Genomic DNA, 21523 nt, shown 5'->3' with positions numbered 1-21523 from the left:
CAGAAACCTGTCCCTATCCGTCCCTCTCGCTCTCCCTACACCTCTCTCTAACCTGGCCCACGTCAATACAAAATCCCCCCTTACCAAACCTAACAACACCCGTGCCCTAGCCCATACTACTCCGGCAAAGGCACAGTCCCAAAAGACATGGTGCACAGTCTCCTCCCTGCCACAAGAGGATATTGGACAGGTGGGGGATTGCACCAAACTATACCGGTACATGATGGAATGTACCGGCAAGCACTTATGGAGGCTCAACCAATTCAGGTCCTTGAGCCTGTTGTCCAGACCCCGCACCTCCACTCCCTCCCAGACCACTTCCGAGATGCCCACTACAGACGCCGGACTCCCTGCCTTTCTGACCTCCTCGTACAGGTGCCTGTGATCTAAACCTACTCGGGCAACTTCAACCTCAGGGTGCGCACGCAGCCACTTGGCCGCATGACCAAAGTGCCACGGCAGCTGTTCCGCCCGAGGACCCGTGTTAGACCACACCATTACGCTTCTCGCCTGATACGAGAAGAACACCCGCAGGAGGTAACCGGACGGGTCTATCACTGGATGAGCAAGCTCCGTTAACAAGAAAGAAACAAAAATTGTGTCCAGCTTGAGGGGAAATGTGGTACCCCCTACCTCCCTCCCGATGGGACACATCATGCGTGCCCTGGCGACCCACTCGCACCTGCCACTCCACATAAACTGAAACACAAGCCTCACTAGAGGCCTCCTCAGACAAGCCGGCAATGGGTAGATGTACGCCAAATACAAAAGAGACGGCAACAAATCCACCTTTAGGACCAGGACTTTGCCCATAAAAGACAAATACCTAGCCTTCCACATTGCTAGCTTCCTCTGTACCACTGCGATACGCATGTTCCAGTTTAGCGTCGCTGAGCCGGAGGTCTCAAAATGGACCCCGAGAATCCTCAGGGCCCCCTCACAGAGAGATAACCCCCCAGGCACATCCGTTCTACCGCGCCATCTTCCAAAAAACTTGACGGAAGACTTTGCATGGTTCAGAACTGCTCCCGACGCTCGGGTGAAATCCCCAAAGATGGCAAGGGACCTTGTCAGGCACGAGTCCTTGCACAGCAGCAAGGAAGTGTCATCGGCGTACTGCGTCATCTTAACACACAGCCCACCACTTCCAGGGATCAACAATCCTTCCACCCCTGTGTCTGACCTTATGGCAGCCCCCAGAGGCTCCATGTACAGAACGAAGAGGAGAGCCGAGAGTGGGCACCCCTGCCTGACCCCAGACGAGAGGTCAAAAACGTCACCCAAGTGACTATTTACACTAACTCGGCACCCCGCTCCGACATATAATGTACGAATCCATCCTATGAACTTCCCCCCAAATCCTAATCGACCTAACACTCTGAATAAAAAGGATCTATTCACGCGATCAAAGGCTTTCGCCTGATCTAGCGCTGCTACCATTAAAGGCAGTCCTCTATCTTCAACCCAAGCGATGTAGTCCCTGATTAACTGTAGGTTCCATCTAATAGAGCGGCCCTCTACCCCGCACGTCTGATCCTCATGGACGACGTAGGGAAGGGCTGTGCGCAACCGGTCTGCTAAAACCTTTGCAAGTAGCTTGTAATCTACACACAGCATGGTCAACGGCCGCCAGTTGCCAAGGTCTGTTACTTCCCCCTTCTTATATAAAAGTGACAGCACACCAACAGCCATTGATCCCCCCGGGACCCCCGTCTCAAGGATGGCCTTCAAGACTTCGAGGACCACTGGTCCAAGTATACCCCAAAACTTGAGATAAAACTCAGCCGGCAGCCCATCCATCCCAGGCACCTTCCCTTTTCCCATCCTCCTAAGAGCGCTCTCAACCTCTTCTAGTGAAATCTGGGCCTCCATCACTTCTCTAATGTCCTCCGGCAACCGCCTGGACAAGTGTTCTAAAAACACATTTCCCTGCTCTACATCTATTTCCCTTTCCTTAAATAAACCTTGGAAATGATCAGTTGTCACCCTGACCATATCCTCTGGTTCTCTAACTATACTACCATTTTCTTCCTACTCTGTCTGGCCCTAACCGACTTCAAGAACATAGCAGAACAAGTCTCATTATGTTCTAGAAAGCCACTATGCGCACGCTCCAGGAAAGCTCGAGCCTTCCGCTCCTGCAACTCCCTGAGCTGCGCCTTTAGGGTTGCGGATCTCTCCCAGTCAAACGACCCGCCGAGGTTGCCTGCCTCGTATTCGAGTTCAATTAACCTTTGGATACGATCCACCTCCCTCCTCTCCTCCCTTTTTTTCCTCTTGCAATACCCTATTATAAAAGCCCTAATCCTCACCTTAACTAATTCCCACCACTCTAACACCCCCTCGCACATGGACCGGAGGCCTTCAAGCCTCCAAAAGAAACCATAAAACCCGTCAACAAAAGCCTGCTCCTCCAGCACATCCCGATCTAACTTCCAGTACCCCCTACCAAAGAGGCAGACTGGCGACCCCACCTGCAGGAGCACCCCGTCGTGATCCGAAAAGAAAACAGGCAACAGCCGCCCAGACAAAGACCTGGGTACAAAAATATAGTCGAGCCTCCGCTCAACCCCCTGGAGTTGTGCCATGTAGGACCGGCCATTTTCGGAGTAGTGTGCAGACCACCATCTACCAGATCATGGCAAGCCATTAGCCCGGCAATGGCGCCTGCACTGCTATCCCCCCCATTCTTAAATCTGTATTAAAATCCCCCCCATCACTAATTTCCTATTTGTGACACACAGGGGCGTCAGACAGTCCACCATCTCCCTCCTGTCTGCCACCACCTGTGGCCCATACACCACCACTAATCTAAATTTACAATCCCTTATTGTGACATCCACCCCTATAACCCTCCCCTGCATTACCACAAAAGAATCCTCCACTTTTACCTCCCTGTGCCCACACAAAATCCCTACCCCGATGAGTGCACCCCCAATACCCCAAACCGACTCCCCCTTGTCCCACTCCCTCTTAAACCTATTAACATCCCCTCCATCCCTCAGGTGAACCTCCTGTAAAAAACAAAAATCAAACCCCACACCCTCCAAATAACTAAAAACCGCCCTCCTCTTAACACAATACCTTAAACCCCTTACATTTAAACTAACAAAAGTAAAATTAGACCCCATGAAAGAATAAAATAAAAACATGTAATACACTCAAATTCTAAACCCAGACAGAAAAAAACTAAAACAGGAGACTCACCCGATGCTCCCCTGCTCCATATCTACCTGTGAGAACACCATCCGTACTCCCGACATTCCCCCCTCTTCCTCCATCTCACCAACCCAGGATGCAGGAATAGTGTTTGGCTCCGGGGTGCCCTGCACCCTGGGTCTACCCCCACAATCCTCCCCCTCCCCAGTGCTGCAGCTGGATTGGGAAAAAAAAATCGGGGAGGCTGAGTCCCCAAACAAAAAACTCCCCACCTCCTCCTGTACCCAGTCCTCAGTCTTGTTAGGTGTGTCCCCACCCAACAGAAGTTGAGGGCCTGGGGAAACCAGCAGCAAACCAGAGGTTTCTCCCACCCCCATCACTCTCTTGGCCATCCCTTCCCTCTCACTGTCGGCCAATCGCACCCTCCTCTTCATTCTCTTCTTTGGTGATGGCGGCAGTGGAGAGATACCACCCTCCCCCGCCAGCTCCTCCACCATACCCCTCATCTCTTCCACCAGGGCACTTTCCCCCCAGTCCACTTGCTATTCCACCGTCTCCTTCTCCAACACTCCTCCCTCGCTTTCTTCTCTCTCATGCTCCTCCACTCGGTTGCCTTCTTCCGCCGCTTTTCCTGGTTCTCCTACTCCCGTGCCTTCCGTTTCCTTCTCTCTTCCATCCGCTGCTTCTTGCTCCTCCTCCTTCCTTGCGGCCTTCCCATCTGGACCTGTACTCTGGTCATGAGGTGTGCTTCCTTCCCCTCCTCTTCTTCCCCCATCCCCCGCTCCTGCTCCCCCCCCAGCCGCAGACGCATATGACCTCTGACGAGCCGGGCACCCCCGCCACAGGTGTGCTGACGAGCCCGTGGCACGTCTTAGGCTTGTCACAATCCCTCGCCTCGTGTTCCTCAGATCCACAAAATCTGCATTTTCTTGTGCTACACGATGCGAATATGTGTCCGTAGGCCATACAGCGCCTGCAAAAATGGGGGCTGACATGCATAAAACAACGTCCCCCTGTCAGCCCCTAGGGAGAACATAGTAGGAGGATGGAGGTAGCCACCATGTCCCTTTGGGTCCTCTCTGAAGAGGGCCTGGAAGCCTCTCCTCCCATTCCAAAACCCAAGGGAGTCTTTGAGGTGCCTTACTGAGGAGACGTTATCCATGTATCTCCCCAAAAAGGCCCTCACCTCTTCGTCCTTAACGTATGGGTTGTAAATGTTGACAGTTACAACCCTAAAGTTGTTCTTCGCCAGGCTTGTTATTTCATAGTGGCTCATCGGCCTCTCACCTCTCACTGCTCTTGCCCTTCTCAGGATATCATCATGTTTCTCCTCTGTATTTAGTGCCACGTCGTATGCTCCCTCCAACGAGTTGCCTTGGAAGCAAAACACGTCCTTCACCGTCAGCTTTAGAATCCCCATCAAGATTGTCCTTCCAAAAGTTTCCTGTCCTAAAGGCTCCAACTCCTTTTCCTTCCAAGCAAACCGAATCGTGTTGGCCAGCCCAATCCCAGGGACCGACCGTGTTGATGGATTTTGCACCATCTCCGCAAGGAGAATGGCGCACCCGGCTCACGTTCTCTTCAAAAACCAGGAAAAAAGAAAAACCAAAGTGACTGAGCCTATCTGGTGCAAACTAACACAGAGACAGGAACAATCACCCACAAACTACTCAAAGAATATGGCTGCCTAAATATGGTTCCCAATCAGAGACAACGATAAACACCAGCCTCTGATTGAGAACCACTTCAGGCAACCATAGACTTTTCTAGATAACCCTACTAATACACAATCCTAATACCTACAAAAAAAACAAGATAAAACACACCACATAATAAACCCATGTCACACACTGGCCTGACCAAAATAATAAAGAAAACACAAAATACTAAGACCAGGGCGTGACAAGGATGCTTATAGCTTAGTGGTTAAGAGCTTTGGGTCAGTAACAGAGAGGTGGTTTTGCAGTAGAGGCTGTACTCCCTAGCCTGAGTACAGTCTCTTTAGCTAATCCACTCCCTGTACTTCATGTCATATGACATCTTCAAATATGAACATTCTATCATTAATGAGCAAACGGAGGACAGAGAATTGATCCTGATTACATTGCCCTCGCAGCTATCCTCAAATCACAACGATTATGCAAATATTGGAACTCCATCACTTTTTTCCACCACATATCACAGTTGGCATCTGGTTGCTAAGCAACCTTTTTTGTTTGTACATTCTCAAACTAAAACTCTCAAACTAAAATACATACTGATGGATTCGACTCCTGCTTTACTTGCCTACTGCAGCGCCCTGGTAGCAAACTTGCCAGAGTAAATCATTTGAAAGAGTCAATTTATAGAGCATAAAAGTCAAGTACACAAGTGTGTGTGTGTAATTTTAGATTTATTTCATTGAAGTATCGATAATGTAGTTCTGTTGTGATAATGACGTTAGTTGTGTTGTGTCAGAGTTAAGGCCTGGGCCGTCCACCAAGTCAATACCTGTAACGATTATGATAAAATATAGGCTACATAACTATAAAACGTTGGTGAGCATCCACACTAGATGAAAGTTGATCATGTATCGTTCTACAGTCCTACTCCTGTCAGTCGACTGATCAACGCATCCTACTGCAGAGCTTCCTATATAAACAGGACCTTTCACAAGGTCTCTTAACACACAGATACTGGGTCAGACCATTCAGTGCTTTCATGGTGTGTTCATTGTCATAGTGACAACTGCAAATAATACTTCAATGTACATGTAGGCCTAATGAAAAATAATATAGTAACTTGTATTTAAATGTAGCAATTAAAATAATATTTTACAGCATGTCGTTGTATCGTTGTTCAAGTGGTTTGCAAGTGATTTCCATTTTTCTAGTGGTTGTCAATTCCTTTGGTTCTTCTTTTTCACTGTGAACATTTCTGCATGTCCTGTGAAACTATTTGCAATTCATCAGTGCAACAATGTTGTCATGACTGGCCAAAAGGGATCACACCAACCCACTCTCTCCTCAACATGCATTTTCTATGCTGTAGGCCTGTTTTACATTCAGTAATTAGCAAGAGCAAGCCTGCTTTATAGTATAAACAATGATACAAATAAATATCATATAGCTTTTGTGGCCTATAGCTTTTCCTGGGATTTCACGAGAAGAAGAATGGCCTATTCTGGAGAGGCTTGAGTAGCCTGTTGCCTATGGAAACAGCTGGAAGAGAGAGGCAAGTGATGTGTAGCTGAAGTAAAAAGCTAAATATTAGCTAAATATTAGGCCATTCACTAGCTAAATATTAGGACTACAGGCTAAATGTTTACCTGTCAGAGTGCAAGAAAATTAAATTAACAGATTATGAAATGACAGCACAGAGTAACACATGGGATAAACAAATGTAGTCAATAACACAATAGAAATATTCATATACAGTGTGTGCAAATGTAGTAAGATTAGAGAGGTAAGGCAATAAATAGGCCATAGTGGCAACATAATTACAATTTAGCAATTAAACACTGAAGTGATCGATGTGCACAAGATGATTCTGCACGTAGAGATACTGGAGTGCAAAGGAGAAAAACAAGAACAATATCGGGATAAGGAGTTGGGTGGGCTATCTACAGATGGGCTGTGTACAGGTGCAATGATCAGTAAGCTGCTCTGACAGCTGATGCTTAAAGTTAGTGAGGGAGATATGTCTCCAGCTTCAGTGATTTTTGCAATTCATTCCAGTCATTGGCAGCAAAGAACTGGAAGGATAGGCGGACAAACGAGGAGTTGCTTTGGGGATGACCAGTGAAATATGCCTTATTTCCCGAATGCTACGGGTGGGTGCGGCTATGATGACCAGTGAGCTGAGATAAGGCGGGGCTTTATCTAGCAAAGACTTATAGATGACCTGGAGCCATTGGGTTTGGCAATTCATATGGAGTGAGGGCCAGCCAACGAGAACATACAGGTCGCAGTGGTGGGTTGTATATGGGGCTTTGGTGACAAAATAGATGGCATTGTGATAGACTGCATCCAATTTGCTGACTAGAGTGTTGGAGGCTATTTTGAAAATGACATCGCCGAAGTCAAGGATCGGTAGGATATTCCATTTTACGAGGGTATGTTTGAGTGAGCATGAGTGAAGGATGCTTTGTTGCGAAATGGGAAGCTGATTGGGAAGATTTAATGGGAAGATGGGAAGATTTCATTTTGGATTGGAGATGCTTAATGTAAGTCTGGAAGGAGAGTTTACAGTCTAACCAGACACATAGAATATGTGGACAACTACAAATACCTAAGTCAGAACCTGCCAGAGTAGTGATGATGGACAGGCGGGCGGGTGCGGGCAGCAATCTGTTGAAGAGCATGCATATAGTTTTACTTGTATTTAAGAGCAGTTGGAGGTCACAGAAGGAGTGTTGTATGGAGTGTTGTATGGCATGGAAGCTTGTCTGGAGGTTTGTTAACACAGTGTCAAAAGAAGGGCCACAGGTAAACAAAATGATGTCATCTGCATAGAGGTGGATCAGAGGTGGATCAGAGAATCACCAGCAGCAAGAGCAACATCATTGATGTATACAGAGAAAAGAGTCTTGAGAATTGAGAATTGAACGGACAACAGGCCCTCTGATTTGACCCACTGAACTTTATCTGAGAAGTAGTTGGTGAACCAGGCGAGGCAGTCATTTGAGAAACCAAGGCTGTTGAGTCTGCCGATAAGAATGAGTTGATTGACAGAGTCGAAAGCTTTGGCCAGGTTTTGATGAAGACGGCTGCACAGTATTGTCTTTTATCGATGGTGGTTATGATATCGTTTAGCACCTTGAGCGTGGCTGATGTGCACCCATGACCAGCTCGAAAACCAGATTGCATATGATGGTGAAGGCGAAATGAGGGAGGCTTGGGCAAGTTGCTGTGGGGGGTGCAGAGCTGTTGACCGTGATAGGGGTAGCCAGGTAGAAAGTATGGTCAGCCGTAGAAAAATGCTTATTGTAATTCTCGAATATCGTAGATTTATCAGTGGTGACAGGGTTTCCTAGCCTCAGTGCAGTGGGAAGCTGGGTGGAGGTGCTCTTATTCTCCATGGACTTTACAGTGTCCCAGAACCTTTTTGAGTTTGTGCTACAGGATGCGAATTTCTGCGTGAAAAAGCTAGCCCTTGCTCTCCTAACTGCCTTTGTATATTGGTTCCTAACTTGCCTGCAAAGTTTCATATTGCGGGGGCTATTCGATGCTAATGCAGTACGCCACAGGATGTTTTTGTGCTGGTCAAGGCAGTTAAGTCTGGAGTGAACCAAGGGAATCTGTTCTTAGTTCAACATTTTTTGAATGGGGCATGCTTTTTTAAGATGGTGAGTAAAGCACTTTTAAAGAATAACCAGGCATCCTCTACTGACGGAATGAGGTCAATATGCACCCAGGATACCCGGGCCAGGTCGATTAGAAAGGCCTGCTCGCTGAAGTGTTTTAGGGAGCGTTTGACAGTGATGAGGGGTGGTCGTTTGACCACGGACGCAGGCAATGAGGCAGTGATCACTGAGATCCTGGTTGAGGACAGAAGAGGTGTATTTAAAGGGCAGGTTGGTCAGGATGAGATCTATGAGGGTGCCCGTGTTCACTGATTTAGGGTTTTACCTGGTAGGTTCCTTGATAATTTGTGTGAGATTGAGGGTATCTTAAATTGTAAGATGGCCGGGGTGTTAAGCATATCCCAGTATAGGTCACCTAACAGTACAAACTCTGAAGATAAATGGGGGGCAATTAAATCACATATGGTGTCCAGGCCACCGCTGGGGGCTGAGGGGGGTCTATAACAAGCGGCAACAGTGAGAGACTTATTTCTGCAAAGGTGGATTTTTAAAAGTAGAAGCTCAAACTGTTTAGGCACAGACCTGGATAGCATGACAGAACTCTGCAGTCTAACTCTGCAGTATATTGCAACTCCACCCCCTTTGGCAGTTCTATCTTGGTGTAAAATGTTGTAGTTGGGGATGGACATTTCAGCGTTTTTGTTGATCTTCTGATGTTAACATGCATGAAACCAAAGAGTGGTGCTGGGGGCTACAGGGCCTGAGTTAACCTCTAAATCACCAGAGGAACAGAGGAGGAGTAGGATAAGGGTACGGATAAAGGCTATAAGAACTGGTTGTCTACTGCGTTGGGGACAGAGAAAAAAAGGAGCAGATTTCTGGGCATGGTAGAATCGATTCAGGGCATAATGTACAGACAATGGTATGGTAGGATGTGAGTACAGTGGAGATAAACATAGGCGTTTCGAGAGAGGTTTCATCTCTGGAGGCACCAGTTAAGCCAGGTGAGGTCTCTGCATGTGTGTGGGGTGGGACAAAATAGCTATCTAAGGCATTATGAGCAGGACTGAGGGATCTACATTGAAATAGAACAATAAGAAGTAGCCAAGACCGCAGTAGCCAAGGCATATTGACATTAGAGAGAGGCATAAAGCAATATCACAGGTGTTGATCAGGAGAGCTAAGACAACAACGGGTAAATGGCGATGAATGGGAAGAGGGGGTCAGTTAGGTACAAACAAGTCCTGAGTTCGAGGCTGGGGCCGACAGGTAAACAAAATGAGGTACCGTGTTATTGAAACAGTCCTGGGTTAGAATAAGACAATAATCACTAACCAAAACAGCTATAGACAAGAGATATTTACATAAGGGAGAGGCATGTGTAGCCGAGTGATCATAGGGTCCAATGAGTAGCACTAGATGAGTCAGGGAGCCAATTCAGTAGCCGCTGCTACGCTAGGCGAGCTGGAGACAAAGCGATTCAGACAGCTAGCAGGCCGGGGCTAGCAGATGGGCATCAGGCGATGTCGCAACGGAAGAGCCGGTTAAACCACCTCGGACGGTTTCGTCGGCAAACCAGTCGAAATGGATCCCCGGGGCTCCGTGTCGGCAGTAAAAGGGTCCAGGCCGATTGGCAAAAGAGGTATTGTAGAATAATTCATCATGCTCTTTCTCATGCATTTCAAAGTAGATGGTACAACAAAAATACAAAAACACTTTGTTTTATCTAATGTGTCATATTCTCCTACATTCCTTTCACATTTCCACAAGCTACAAAGTGTTTACTTTGAATTGGTATCAAGGATATGCATATCCTTACTTCAGGGCCTGAGCTACAGGCAGTTGGATTTGGGTTAGTCATTTTAGGCGAAAATAGAAAAAAAAAGGGTCGGATCCTGAAGTGGCTCGGATAGGAGAAAACTCACAATGGATCAACAACATTGTAGTTACCACAGAGTACTAACCTAAATGACAGAGTGAAAAAAAGGAAGCCTGTCAGGAAGAAAACATCCCAAAACATGCATCCTGTTTGCAATAAGGCACTAAAGTAAAACTGCAAGAAATGTGGCAAAGAAATTACCTTCATGTCCTGAATACAAAGCATTATGTTTTGGGCACATCCAACACATCTCTGAGTAACACTCTTCATATTATCAAAAACATTGTGGTGGCTTCATCATGTTATGGGTATGCTTGTCATCAGCAAAGACTAGGACGTTTTTGAGGGGAAAAAGAAACAAAATATTGCTCAGCACAGGGAAAATCCTAGAGGAAAACCTGGTTGTCTGCTTTCCAACAGACTCTGAAAGACACATTCACCCTCCTGCAGTTATTTACAGTTGAAGTCGGAAGTCTACATAAACCTTCGCCAAATATATTAAAACTCAGTTTTTCACAATTCCTGACATTTAATCCTAGTAAAAATGCCCTGTCTTAGGTCAGATAGGATCACCACTTTATTTTAAGAATGTGAAATGTCAGAATAATAGTAGAGAGAATTATTTATTTCAGCTTTTATTTCTTTCATCACATTCCCAATAGGTCAGAAGTTGACATACACTCAATTAGTATTTGGTATCATTGCCTTTAAATTGTTTAACTTGGGTCAAACATTTCGGGTAGCCTTCCACAAGCTTCCCACAATAAGTTGGGTGAATTTTGGCTCATTCTTCCTGACAGAGCTTTTGAAACTTGGGTCAGGTTTGTATGCCTCCTTGCTCGCACACACGGTTTCAGTTATGCCTACAAATGTTCTATAGGATTGAGGTCAGGGCTTTGTGATGGCCACTCCAATACCTTGACTTTGTTGTGCTTAAGCCATTTTGCCACAACTTTGGAAGTATGCTTGGGGTCATTGTCCATTTGGAAGACCCATTTGCGACCAAGATTTAACTTCCTGACTGATGTTTTGAGATGTTGCTTCAAAATATCCACATCTTTTTCTTTCCTCATGATGCCATCTATTTTGTGAAGTGCACCAGTCCAACCTGCAGCAAACCCCCACAACATGATGTTGTCACGGTTGGGATGGTGTTCTTCGGCTTGCAAGCATCCCCCTTTTTCCTCCAAACATAAAGGTCATTATGGCCAAACAGTTACATTTTTGTTTCATCAGACCAGAGGACATTTCACCAAAAAGTACGATCTTTGGCCCCATGTGCAGTTGCAATCTGTAGTCTGTCTTTTTTATGGTGGTTTTGGAGCAGTGGCTTCTTCCATGCTGAGCGGCCTTTCAGGTTATGTCGATATAGGACTCGTTTTACTGTGGATATAGATACTGTTGTACCTGTTTCCTCCAGCATCTTCAAATCAAATCAAATCAAATCAAATTTTATTTGTCACATACACATGGTTAGCAGATGTTAATGCGAGTGTAGCGAAATGCTTGTGCTTCTAGTTCCGACAATGCAGTAATAACCAACAAGTAATCTAACTAACAATTCCAAAACTACTGTCTTATACACAGTGTAAGGGGATAAAGAATATGTACATAAGGATATATGAATGAGTGATGGTACAGGGCAGCATACAGTAGATGGTATCGAGTACAGTATATACATATGAGATGAGTATGTAAACAAAGTGGCATAGTTAAAGTGGCTAGTGATACATGTATTACATAAGGATGCAGTCGATGATATAGAGTACAGTATATACGTATGCATATGAGATGAATAATGTAGGGTAAGTAACATTATATAAGGTAGCATTGTTTAAAGTGGCTAGTGATATATTTACATCATTTCCCATCAATTCCCATTATTAAAGTGGCTGGAGTTGAGCCAGTGTCAATGTCAGTGTGTTGGCAGCAGCCACTCAATGTTAGTGGTGGCTGTTTAACAGTCTGATGGCCTTGAGATAGAAGCTGTTTTTCAGTCTCTCGGTCCCAGCTTTGATGCACCTGTACTGACCTCGCCTTCTGGATGATATCGGGGTGAACAAGGCAGTGGCTCGGGTGGTTGATGTCCTTGATGATCTTTATGGCCTTCCTGTAACATCGGGTGGTGTAGGTGTCCTGGAGGGCAGGTAGTTTGCCCCCGGTGATGCGTTGTGCAGACCTCACTACCCTCTGGAGAGCCTTACGGTTGAGGGCGGAGCAGTTGCCGTACCAGGCGGTGATACAGCCCGCCAGGATGCTCTCGATTGTGCATCTGTAGAAGTTTGTGAGTGCTTTTGGTGACAAGCCGAATTTCTTCAGCCTCCCTCCTGAGGTTGAAGAGGCGCTGCTGCGCCTTCTTCACGATGCTGTCTGTGTGAGTGGACCAATTCAGTTTGTCTGTGATGTGTATGCCGAGGAACTTAAAACTTGCTGTTGTTCTGGGATTGATTTGCACTTTTCACACCAAAGTACGTTCATTTCTAGGAGACAGAACACGTCTCCTTCCTGAGCGGTTTGACGGCTGCGTGGTCCCACTATGTTTATACTTGCATACTATTGTTTGTACAGATGAACGGGATACCTTCAGGCATTTAGAAATTTCTCCCAAGGATGAACCAGACTTGTGGAGGTCTCCAATTGTCCAATTGTCTTGGCTGATTTCTTTTGATTTTCCTATGATGTCAAACAAAGAGGCACTGAGTTTGAAGGTAGACCTTGAAATAAATCCACAGGTACCCTTCCAATTGACTCAAATTACGTCAATTAGCCTATCAGAAGCTTCTAAAGCCATGACATCATGGAATCTGGAATTTTCAAAGCTGTTTAAAGGCACAGTCAACTTAGTTTGATTTCTGATCCACTGGACTTGTGATACAGTGAATTATAAGTGAAATAATCTGTCTGTAATCAATTGGAGTGTGGTGTCAGGAAAATAAACTCTCACTCAATGTCTACAAAACAAAGGAGATGATCGTGCACTTCAGGATGCAGTAGAGGGAGCATCCCCCCATCCAAATCGACGGGACAGCAGTGGAGAAGGTGGAAAGTTTTACGTTCCTTGGCTTTCACATCACGGACAAACTTAAATGGTCCACCCACACAGACAGCGTGGTGAAGAAGGCGCAAAAGTGCCTCTTCCACCTCAGGAGGCTGAAGAAATTTGGCTTGTCACCTAAAACCCTCATAAACTACTACAGATGGACAATTGAAAGCATCCTGTCGGGCTGTCGGGCTCCGGCCACAACCTTAAGGCTCTCCAGAGGGTGGTGCAGTCTGCACAACGCATCACCGGGGGCAAACTACCTGCCCTCCAGGACACCTACACCACCCAATGTCACAGGAAGGCCAAAAAGAACATAAAGAACAACAACCACCCAAAATACTGCCTGTTCACCCCGCTATCATCCAGAAGGCGAGGTCAGTACAGGTGCATCAAAGCTGGGACCAAGAGTCTATCTATCTTCTATCTCAAGGCCAGACTGTTAAACAGCTCTCACTAACATACAGTGGCTGCTGCCAACATATTGACTTATTTCATAGTTTTGATGTCTTCACTATTATTCTACAATGTAGAAAATAGTAAAAATAGAGAAAACCCTTCGGATGAGCAGCTGTGGCCAAACTTTTGACTGGCACTGTATGTAGTAAATAAGTAAAGAACTACAGGTATTAGGTAGAACGTGTGATGTAGTGATGAAGAGTAAATTAGTGGGATTGGCGCCATTTGGTGGCAACTATAAACAACTGCATAATAAGACCTAATATAAATTGATGTACTCGTGACTCGACTTGTGACTCAGACTTGGAGTCAGACTCGACGGACTGAAAAACAGCTTCTATCTCAAGGCCATCAGACTGTTAAACAGCCACCACTAACATTGAGTGGCTGCTGCCAACATACTGACTCAACTTCAGCCACTGTAATACATTTAATGAATTGATTTAATAAAGGTATCACTAGTCACTTTAAATAATGGCACTTTAAAAATGTCTACATATCCTACATTACTCATCTCATATGTATATACTGTATTCTACACCATCTACTGCATCTTGCCTATGACGCAAAGGAATCACTCATCCATATATTTATATGTACATATATTAATCCTTCCTTTACACTTGTGTGTATAAGGTAGTTGTTGTGAAATTGTTAGATTACTTGTTAGATATTACTGCATGGTCAGAACTAGAAGCACAAGCATTTCACTACATTCGCATTAACATCTGTTAACCATGTGTATGTGACCAATAAAATAGATTTTGTTTTGAAGTCTCCTTGTCTGAGAGAATTACACGGTTATCAAACCATCATGCCAGAGTAAGCCTACAGGAAACACAGCCCTTATTTGAAGTGTATCTCAAATCCCCTACGGGAGAAATGAATGGTGCAAAAAGGATTGGAACCATTTCCGTGTTCGACCACTAGGTTTAATGGGTAGGATGACTCACACTGTGCTACTCTATTGAATGTTGATATTCCCGAAAGGCCAGTCTCTTTGGCAATGACAAGGAGTGGCACGTTAGCTAAAGAGACTGGTACTTAGCCTATGTACTCCCTGCATAGTAGTTGAAAACAAACAAGGTGACCACGTTTCATGAATAATTGTAATGGCTGTCGTTGGTGGAAGAAGGTGAGGACCAAGGTGCAGCTTGGTAAGTGTTCATGATTTTTAATATAATCAAAACTGAACACTAAACAAAAAAAATAACTAGGAAGAACGAACAAATGAAACAGTCCTGTCTAGTGAAAACACAAAACAGAAAACAAACACCCACGAAACACAGGTGGAAAAAGACTACCTAAGTATGATTCTCAATCAGAGACAACTAATGACACCTGCCTCTGATTGAGAACCATACCAGGCCAAACTCAAAAAACCAACATAGAAAAACCAACATAGACTGCCCACCCCAACCCACGCCCTGACCATACTAAAACAAAAGACAAAAGAGAGGAACTAAGGTCAGAACGTGACAATAATGGCGACATCACAGTACAGAATGGATCCACATCCACTGACTCTGTGTTGCCTATAGAGTTTTCTCTACTCAATCTGCTAAATCTTTCTCTACAACAATCTCTGAATCAGGAGACAATCAGTACTTCCTATAAATATGTTTGGGGCTGTTATGGTCCTGAGTGGTTGTCTTGACAGGATTCAGAGTTGTCCCATCAGAACCATCTGAAAAATATTAATTCACGTGTCTTGACTTTGGTAGATTAAAAAAATAATAATTATAAACCAGTCTGAAGAATGAGGGACCAGCGCATCTGACCCAACATTTGGGAAACACTACTTTACAGGAAGAGTACTCATATATGTATCTAGATGCTAAATGGAAGATGTACTATTTCTGATTGAATTTGTCCTGAGGCGTTGAAGGTGATGTCACCACCATCTTCAGTGCCCTTTAATATCTAGTTCAGGAGGAGAAAAACATCCTCTTTTAAAATAACTCTTCATCATCAGACACATACAGTAGAGAGCAGGGTGCTTGTTCACTCATCACTGATATCAGGAGTTTACTTTAACGTCATTCAATTTTAGCACTGGCAGAGTTACATAGACAAGCAGGGATTCATATGGGAACAGAGAAGTGTGAAATGCACCACAGCAAATGTGAAGATCAAAACACAAGTTAGACATAAGTTAGACTGCATATACACATACTGTAAATGCTTTGTGTTGACCAAGGTAATACATCTGACTTTGGCCCCATGTTGTACCACTCATACAATCTACAATACAACTGAGAAGGGAAATAGTATTAAATACAATACCAGCAGAAGATGGGGAGGTGGTTGACAAGGCTGGTCTTGTAGTAGAGGCTGTACTTCCTGGATAGTAGTTGAAAACAGAGTGACCACTTTTCATTGGTGAATACTGGTGACATCACAGTACAGAATGGATCCACAACTCACTCTGTGTTGCCTGTAGAGTTCTCTACTCCATCTGTTACATCTTTCTCTACTCCAATGTCTAGAGCACTAGACAAGCAGTACTTCCTATTAATATATTAATATGTTTGGGCCTGTTTTTACATGACCAGTCTTATACTGTTGTGGAGTACTGCTGGTTGTCCTGACGGGAATTAGAGAAGTTACACCAGAACTGTCTGAAAAACATATAATCTTTCTGGACCCAGTCTCAAACCCTGACACAGTAAGGAAAACACAATACCCAGTTATATGTATCCAGAGGACAGATAAAACTTTTACTATATCTGCACACATCATACAGATGAGAGTATTTTACCTGGGAGAGTAGAGATGACATCATCGTTATCAGTGGTCTTTTCTTCTATATCTAATTCAGTAGGAGATGAACATCCTCTTTTAGTTTATTAAATAACCCATCATCATCATCATCATCATCAGACACAGCAGTAGGATTCAAATGCATCACTAATATCAGAAATACCAGGAGAATGAATCAGATTTGATATTAACTTTAATATCATCACAGATCTTGTGAACTTATTCAGATTATAGGAACATAACAAGAACACATACCTGAGAATGTGGAGGTGAAGTCAATGGAGATCTTCATGTTTCCCTTTTCGGTCAGCGTGCACGTCCACTTCCTGTTGTTGTCCTTCTTCTGGAGTGTCACAGTCAGAGTGATGTCACAGGAAGAATCCTGTGTGTTCTGGGAATTAGTACCTGTTTTAGGGACCCAGCTGAGACTAAATCCTGACCGGCACGTTCCATGTTGTGTATAGGTGAGCAGAGAACACCGTAATGTCATAATTACATTAGGCTTCAGATCTGTCACTGCTGTGGTAGAGGAGACTGAGAAAGAGAAAAAGGTATACAGTACTTGTTGGTTGTTTTCACATTACATATGATTATTAACACCACACTTATACACAGTGACATTTAAACTCTGATTTAAACAGTAATACTCACTAGTTAGAACAGACAGATGAACAGGAGCATCACCTCCATGTTGTGGTCCAGTCTCTGTAAGGTACTGTCGACAGGTGTAGAGTCCAACATCCTCAGCTCTGACATCACTAACATGTAGAGAACAGTTAGACCCTAAACTCAGTCGCTCTGCTCTCTCTGTCTGGTCAACTTTGATCTTCCCCAATGTGACCTCTTCAATATCACCAGTAGATCCATCTCTGTTATAGAGCCATGTAGTAGAGGAACAGTTTGGATAAACCACATTGTTACACGGCAGACTGACATTATCTCCCATTCTGGAGAACATAGAGAGAGTTTCTCCACTGACACCTGGAAAGAGTATGACATCAGATAATTATTAACTGGTAATACAGATGACATTATATTTCATAGGTATTCTTATTGATATTCTTCAGTGTGAATAATAGTGTAATATACTGTCTATTATACAATAGTGAAGATAAGAGTAAACAGATACACAACAGAAATGTCATCATAATATTAGTCAAATGTAAACTGAACTAGTTTGGCCGTGTGAAATAAATGTGTTCTATGATCTCTAATGACATATTCTTACTCTCTCTCCTCTGTCTTACCTGTTAGCAGGTACAAAACGGTCATAAGCAATCCCAAAAATGATTGAGGGATGTCAGCCATGATATCCTCTCTCTCTCTCTGGTCTGTCTCTGTGTCTATCTCTCTCTCTGTCTCTCTCTCTCTCTCTGCTCTGTTTCTGTCTCTTTCCTCTTTCAGAGTGTCTCAGCACTATGAGTTTCTCACCATACAGCAGCATCTCTATTCATCACTATAGCATCACTTCCTCAAAGTGGTCATGGTTTTAATCTAGTTTCTGACACCTTGGTGAGAATCCTCCAGCTCACCAGCAGTTGAAGGCTGTCATGACTGTCCTGATCAGGTCAGGTTACAGGAGACCACAACCCTACAGATTATCTCTCAACCCCAACAGAGGAGGAGAGATCTAGGGGTCTGAAGATGTGGGGAGTTTTATGGCCCCTCACTCCCCTGGTAAATCTCAGGCCACAGACAAATTCCTTTGTCCTGTTACTATGGAGAACCAGCCTCAGAACATTAAACATGAAATAAAGGGACTTTGGAACAATGGTTTTCTTCAGCCACAATGGTGGTCAATGGTGGACGATAGATGGAATATGAAAATGTATGTCATTTTTGTTCTGTTATTAAAGGATAATAGATGACGTTATTATGAAAACATTGTAATGTGAAGGGTTTTCCTAGTATATGTCTGATGTTTATACATTGTACGTTGTATGGAAAATATAAAAATCAAAGAGAATGTTTTGGGGAAGATGAAATGTTAAGGTAGTCTAAAATTGGATTTGAGTCAAATCTGGACCTTGCCTCATTAACTTGGTACGCCCAGAGAATTGCCCTAAAGGCGGCTACGCCCACTTCTGACCCAAGGGCATAAAACCTGTGAGTATAGAATTTACATGAGGACTAAGTGACCCCAGCTGCAGCAGGGCCTGAAAAAGTAAACGAACCCAGAACGCAACGCAAGCTTGAGGACAAAGAAATATTTTTCTACCCAAGCTACGGATGAGTAGCTGTGTCTAAGCGGGTGAATTCAAGTCGAACCACCTAGATACCATCGAATCGTGGTATCTAAAGGGTTTCATTCCTATGCTGTGAGCTCTGAGCTACAGAGCTGTCTGTCCTCAGAAGACCCCTTCCAGAGCAAGGGTGAGGGTACAGACTCCTAAGCCAAAAAGGACACTGACACCGGGAGGACGAGCAGGGAGGTGCGCAGGAGAAGTGCGTCATCGAACAGCGGAACGGTCCACTCAGAGAATCCTCGAAGATCATCCCCACGTAATTACGTCATTATATTCTGACCCATAAGAGCGGCAGTTTGGGGCAAGGCTAGGGTTAGAATAGCATAGCTGACAAATTCACCCAAATGTATATTTCTCTTGTGTACTTTCTTTTTCTCTCTCTTTTGAAATTCGACGTTCAGAACGAGATTGTTAGAGGCAACTGGTTCCTTAGCAGCTGTTGTAAAATCGATATTCTGATACTCTTTGAGTTGATTTGGGAAATAGAAACTGAATAAAAAAATAGTTTTCCCATGGTGCCCCAGGTTAATGAGTCAATAATTGCTTGATTCAGTTAATCACGTAATTAGAAACTTGTAATCATTCGATGAGCAACAGTTATCATATTAATTAATACAACGTCACGACAAGGCCTTCTTCACATGTATGAGAGTCTGTATTAGTGATGCAGGGATTTGGCATTAATGTGGTCATATTCAAGTGGTGGTCGGTGCCATTTAATTGGATGATTCATTCATATTCCAGTCACCCAGCTCAGTGTAACATTGATAAGTTTATGCTACTACATGATACTAGAATGAATACACCCCTGATCACAGGCAAATACAGGTCACATTCATCGTAGCCATAAACAAACAGCATGATCACTTTGCTTGTTAATTCCTTCTCACATCTCGACTCTCCTCCTCTCACCTTTTTCCTTCGCTTGTGGGATCCAGTGCAAAACACCTCAGCTGTCTGTGACCAGACAACAAAACACTTCTAAGCCAAACCTTCATATTGTAACCGCTGACAATTTGTCAGTTCATGCTGCAAGAGCTCTGATAGGTTGGCGGACGTCTTTCGGAAGTTGTCATAGTTACTGTGGAAGAGGGTGAGTACGATAAGCCTCTTAGGTTTTGTATGGAAGTCAATGTGCCCAGAGGAGGGTGGAAACTAGCTGTGCTCCAGCTACACCATGGTGCTACCTACCCTATAGAGTGCTGTTGAAGCTACTGTAGACCTTCATTACAAAACAACTGGTGACGTGAACATTTTTAGTTTAGTTGTATCTAAAAAATATTTACTTTTTCATAAGTGTTTTATGAAATTCACAATTCCTCCCCTTGCTCCTCTGAGGAGCCTCCACTGTCATATTCATTTGAATGGTTAATCAGACTTGGCATTTCTCCACTCCTCTCATTCTGTGTACATCCTAATTCTATCTAAATAGTTTACAGGACGGAAATAAGTCAAGTGACATAGTCAAGTGACATAGTCAACACGTCAACATGACATATCAGTGTAATCAAGTCTCTTGTCTCTCCAGGATTGGAAGTCATTCAGAGATGCTGCTGCCACATCATTGGCACTTCCTACAACTCCCTCCCAAGGCCTTCAAAGTGCTCCTGCACAACCACCAGTCCTCTGAACAAGTGTCTAACCCCTACACAGTAACAGTATGATCTGAGGAGTTCAATGTAACACACTGCACTACCAGACACCACAGATCATTCACAAGAGCTCTCAAATTATTCAAATGGTTTTCTCCATCACTAAAGACATTTAATATGACTATTTATTGATTTGGGGGTGTCTATTTGTTGTGTGACTTTAATGACCCACTGTCCGTATATTAAGGAAGATTCTACCTGTTTGTGTATGACATCCCATGTTGTGTATGACATCACATGTTATGTATGTTTCTACATATGTACCAATATGTTCTAAACCTGTCAAGTACTGAAGTGGACATCCAATCACGTTCCTGTAATACCAGGGTATATTCCTCTTACCAGCTTATTGAAGCAGCACATAACTGTGTTTGTAAAGAATCAGTATTAAAAAAGGACAGATGAGTGAATTTCAAATGTTAGAGAGGTGAATGTAACTACAACCAATGATGTAGATATACACAGAATAATGAATATTAATGTCTATGTCTGCAACTGGTCCTTTTTCAGTGGTTATTTCAGCTCAGACCACTTCTGTTTTTCTGAGACTGAGCAGAGAGAGAGAAATAAGTCATAGTGATGGGTTGTATTTTCATTTTACCACAGAATATTACTTCACCCTAAAAATAACACATCTGATCATTTCACACCTTCAAAGAAGTAGAAAACAACACAAAGATACCATGGGAACAGTGGACTGTACTGTTTGTATGGGAGTTGACATAGAGACACTGTTTTGGGGGTTTTACTAGATGGTATTACTAGATGGTATACAGCTATGGATGGAAATACATTTCTCGTAGCAGGTTAGGAGACCTTACATAGCAGGTTAGGAGAATTAGGATACGTTTGGGAAAGGGGTTAGGTTTATCTTAAATTATCTCCTAACCTGCTGAGAAAAGTCACTTCCATCAATAGCTGTCCTCCTTCTAGTTACAACCTGCTTTTGGCTGTTGAGTTTGATGTATATGTAAATATTTCCATTGTTATAAATCTGAATATAACTGCAGTTAATGATGTACATAAACAGAATAATAAGTA

The 21523-nt window shown here is 43.8% G+C and overlaps 1 protein-coding gene and 1 long non-coding RNA gene across 5 annotated transcripts in view; one reads left to right on the top strand and one right to left on the bottom strand.

Annotated features, from left to right (window-relative positions):
- The window catches only part of LOC115126197 (uncharacterized), a 26135-nt gene extending 7930 nt beyond the window's left edge, over positions 1–18205 (bottom strand). The window contains exons 1-6 of one of the 3 annotated variants that reach the window (XM_065026240.1): positions 17832–18197; positions 17236–17565; positions 16840–17118; positions 16583–16633; positions 16108–16164; positions 3987–4738 (exon numbers count right to left, since the gene is read on the bottom strand). In XM_065026240.1, coding sequence (XP_064882312.1) covers positions 4479–4738; positions 16108–16164; positions 16583–16633; positions 16840–17118; positions 17236–17565; positions 17832–17892 — 1038 coding nt within the window. In that variant the 5' untranslated portion in view covers positions 17893–18197 and the 3' untranslated portion in view covers positions 3987–4478. Of the gene's footprint in view, positions 1–3986; positions 4739–16107; positions 16165–16582; positions 16634–16839; positions 17119–17235; positions 17566–17831 lie in introns of those variants that run through there. The other 2 variants (XM_029655802.2, XM_065026239.1) reach the window with 2 other exon arrangements.
- Positions 6159–21523, top strand: LOC115126196 (uncharacterized). 2 transcript variants are annotated; one of them, XR_010465534.1, is made up of 2 exons: positions 6159–10085; positions 20359–21523. It is a non-coding gene; the product is annotated as an uncharacterized LOC115126196 (long non-coding RNA). The 2 variants fall into 2 exon arrangements; XR_003863102.2 differs by lacking the exon at positions 6159–10085 and adding an exon at positions 13707–19923.

The sequence above is a fragment of the Oncorhynchus nerka genome, linkage group LG13 (assembly GCF_034236695.1).
Source record: "Oncorhynchus nerka isolate Pitt River linkage group LG13, Oner_Uvic_2.0, whole genome shotgun sequence".
Taxonomy (NCBI): domain Eukaryota; kingdom Metazoa; phylum Chordata; class Actinopteri; order Salmoniformes; family Salmonidae; genus Oncorhynchus; species Oncorhynchus nerka.
The sequence above is the reverse complement of the archived record's forward strand: the minus strand, read 5'-3'. Positions and strand labels throughout refer to the sequence as shown.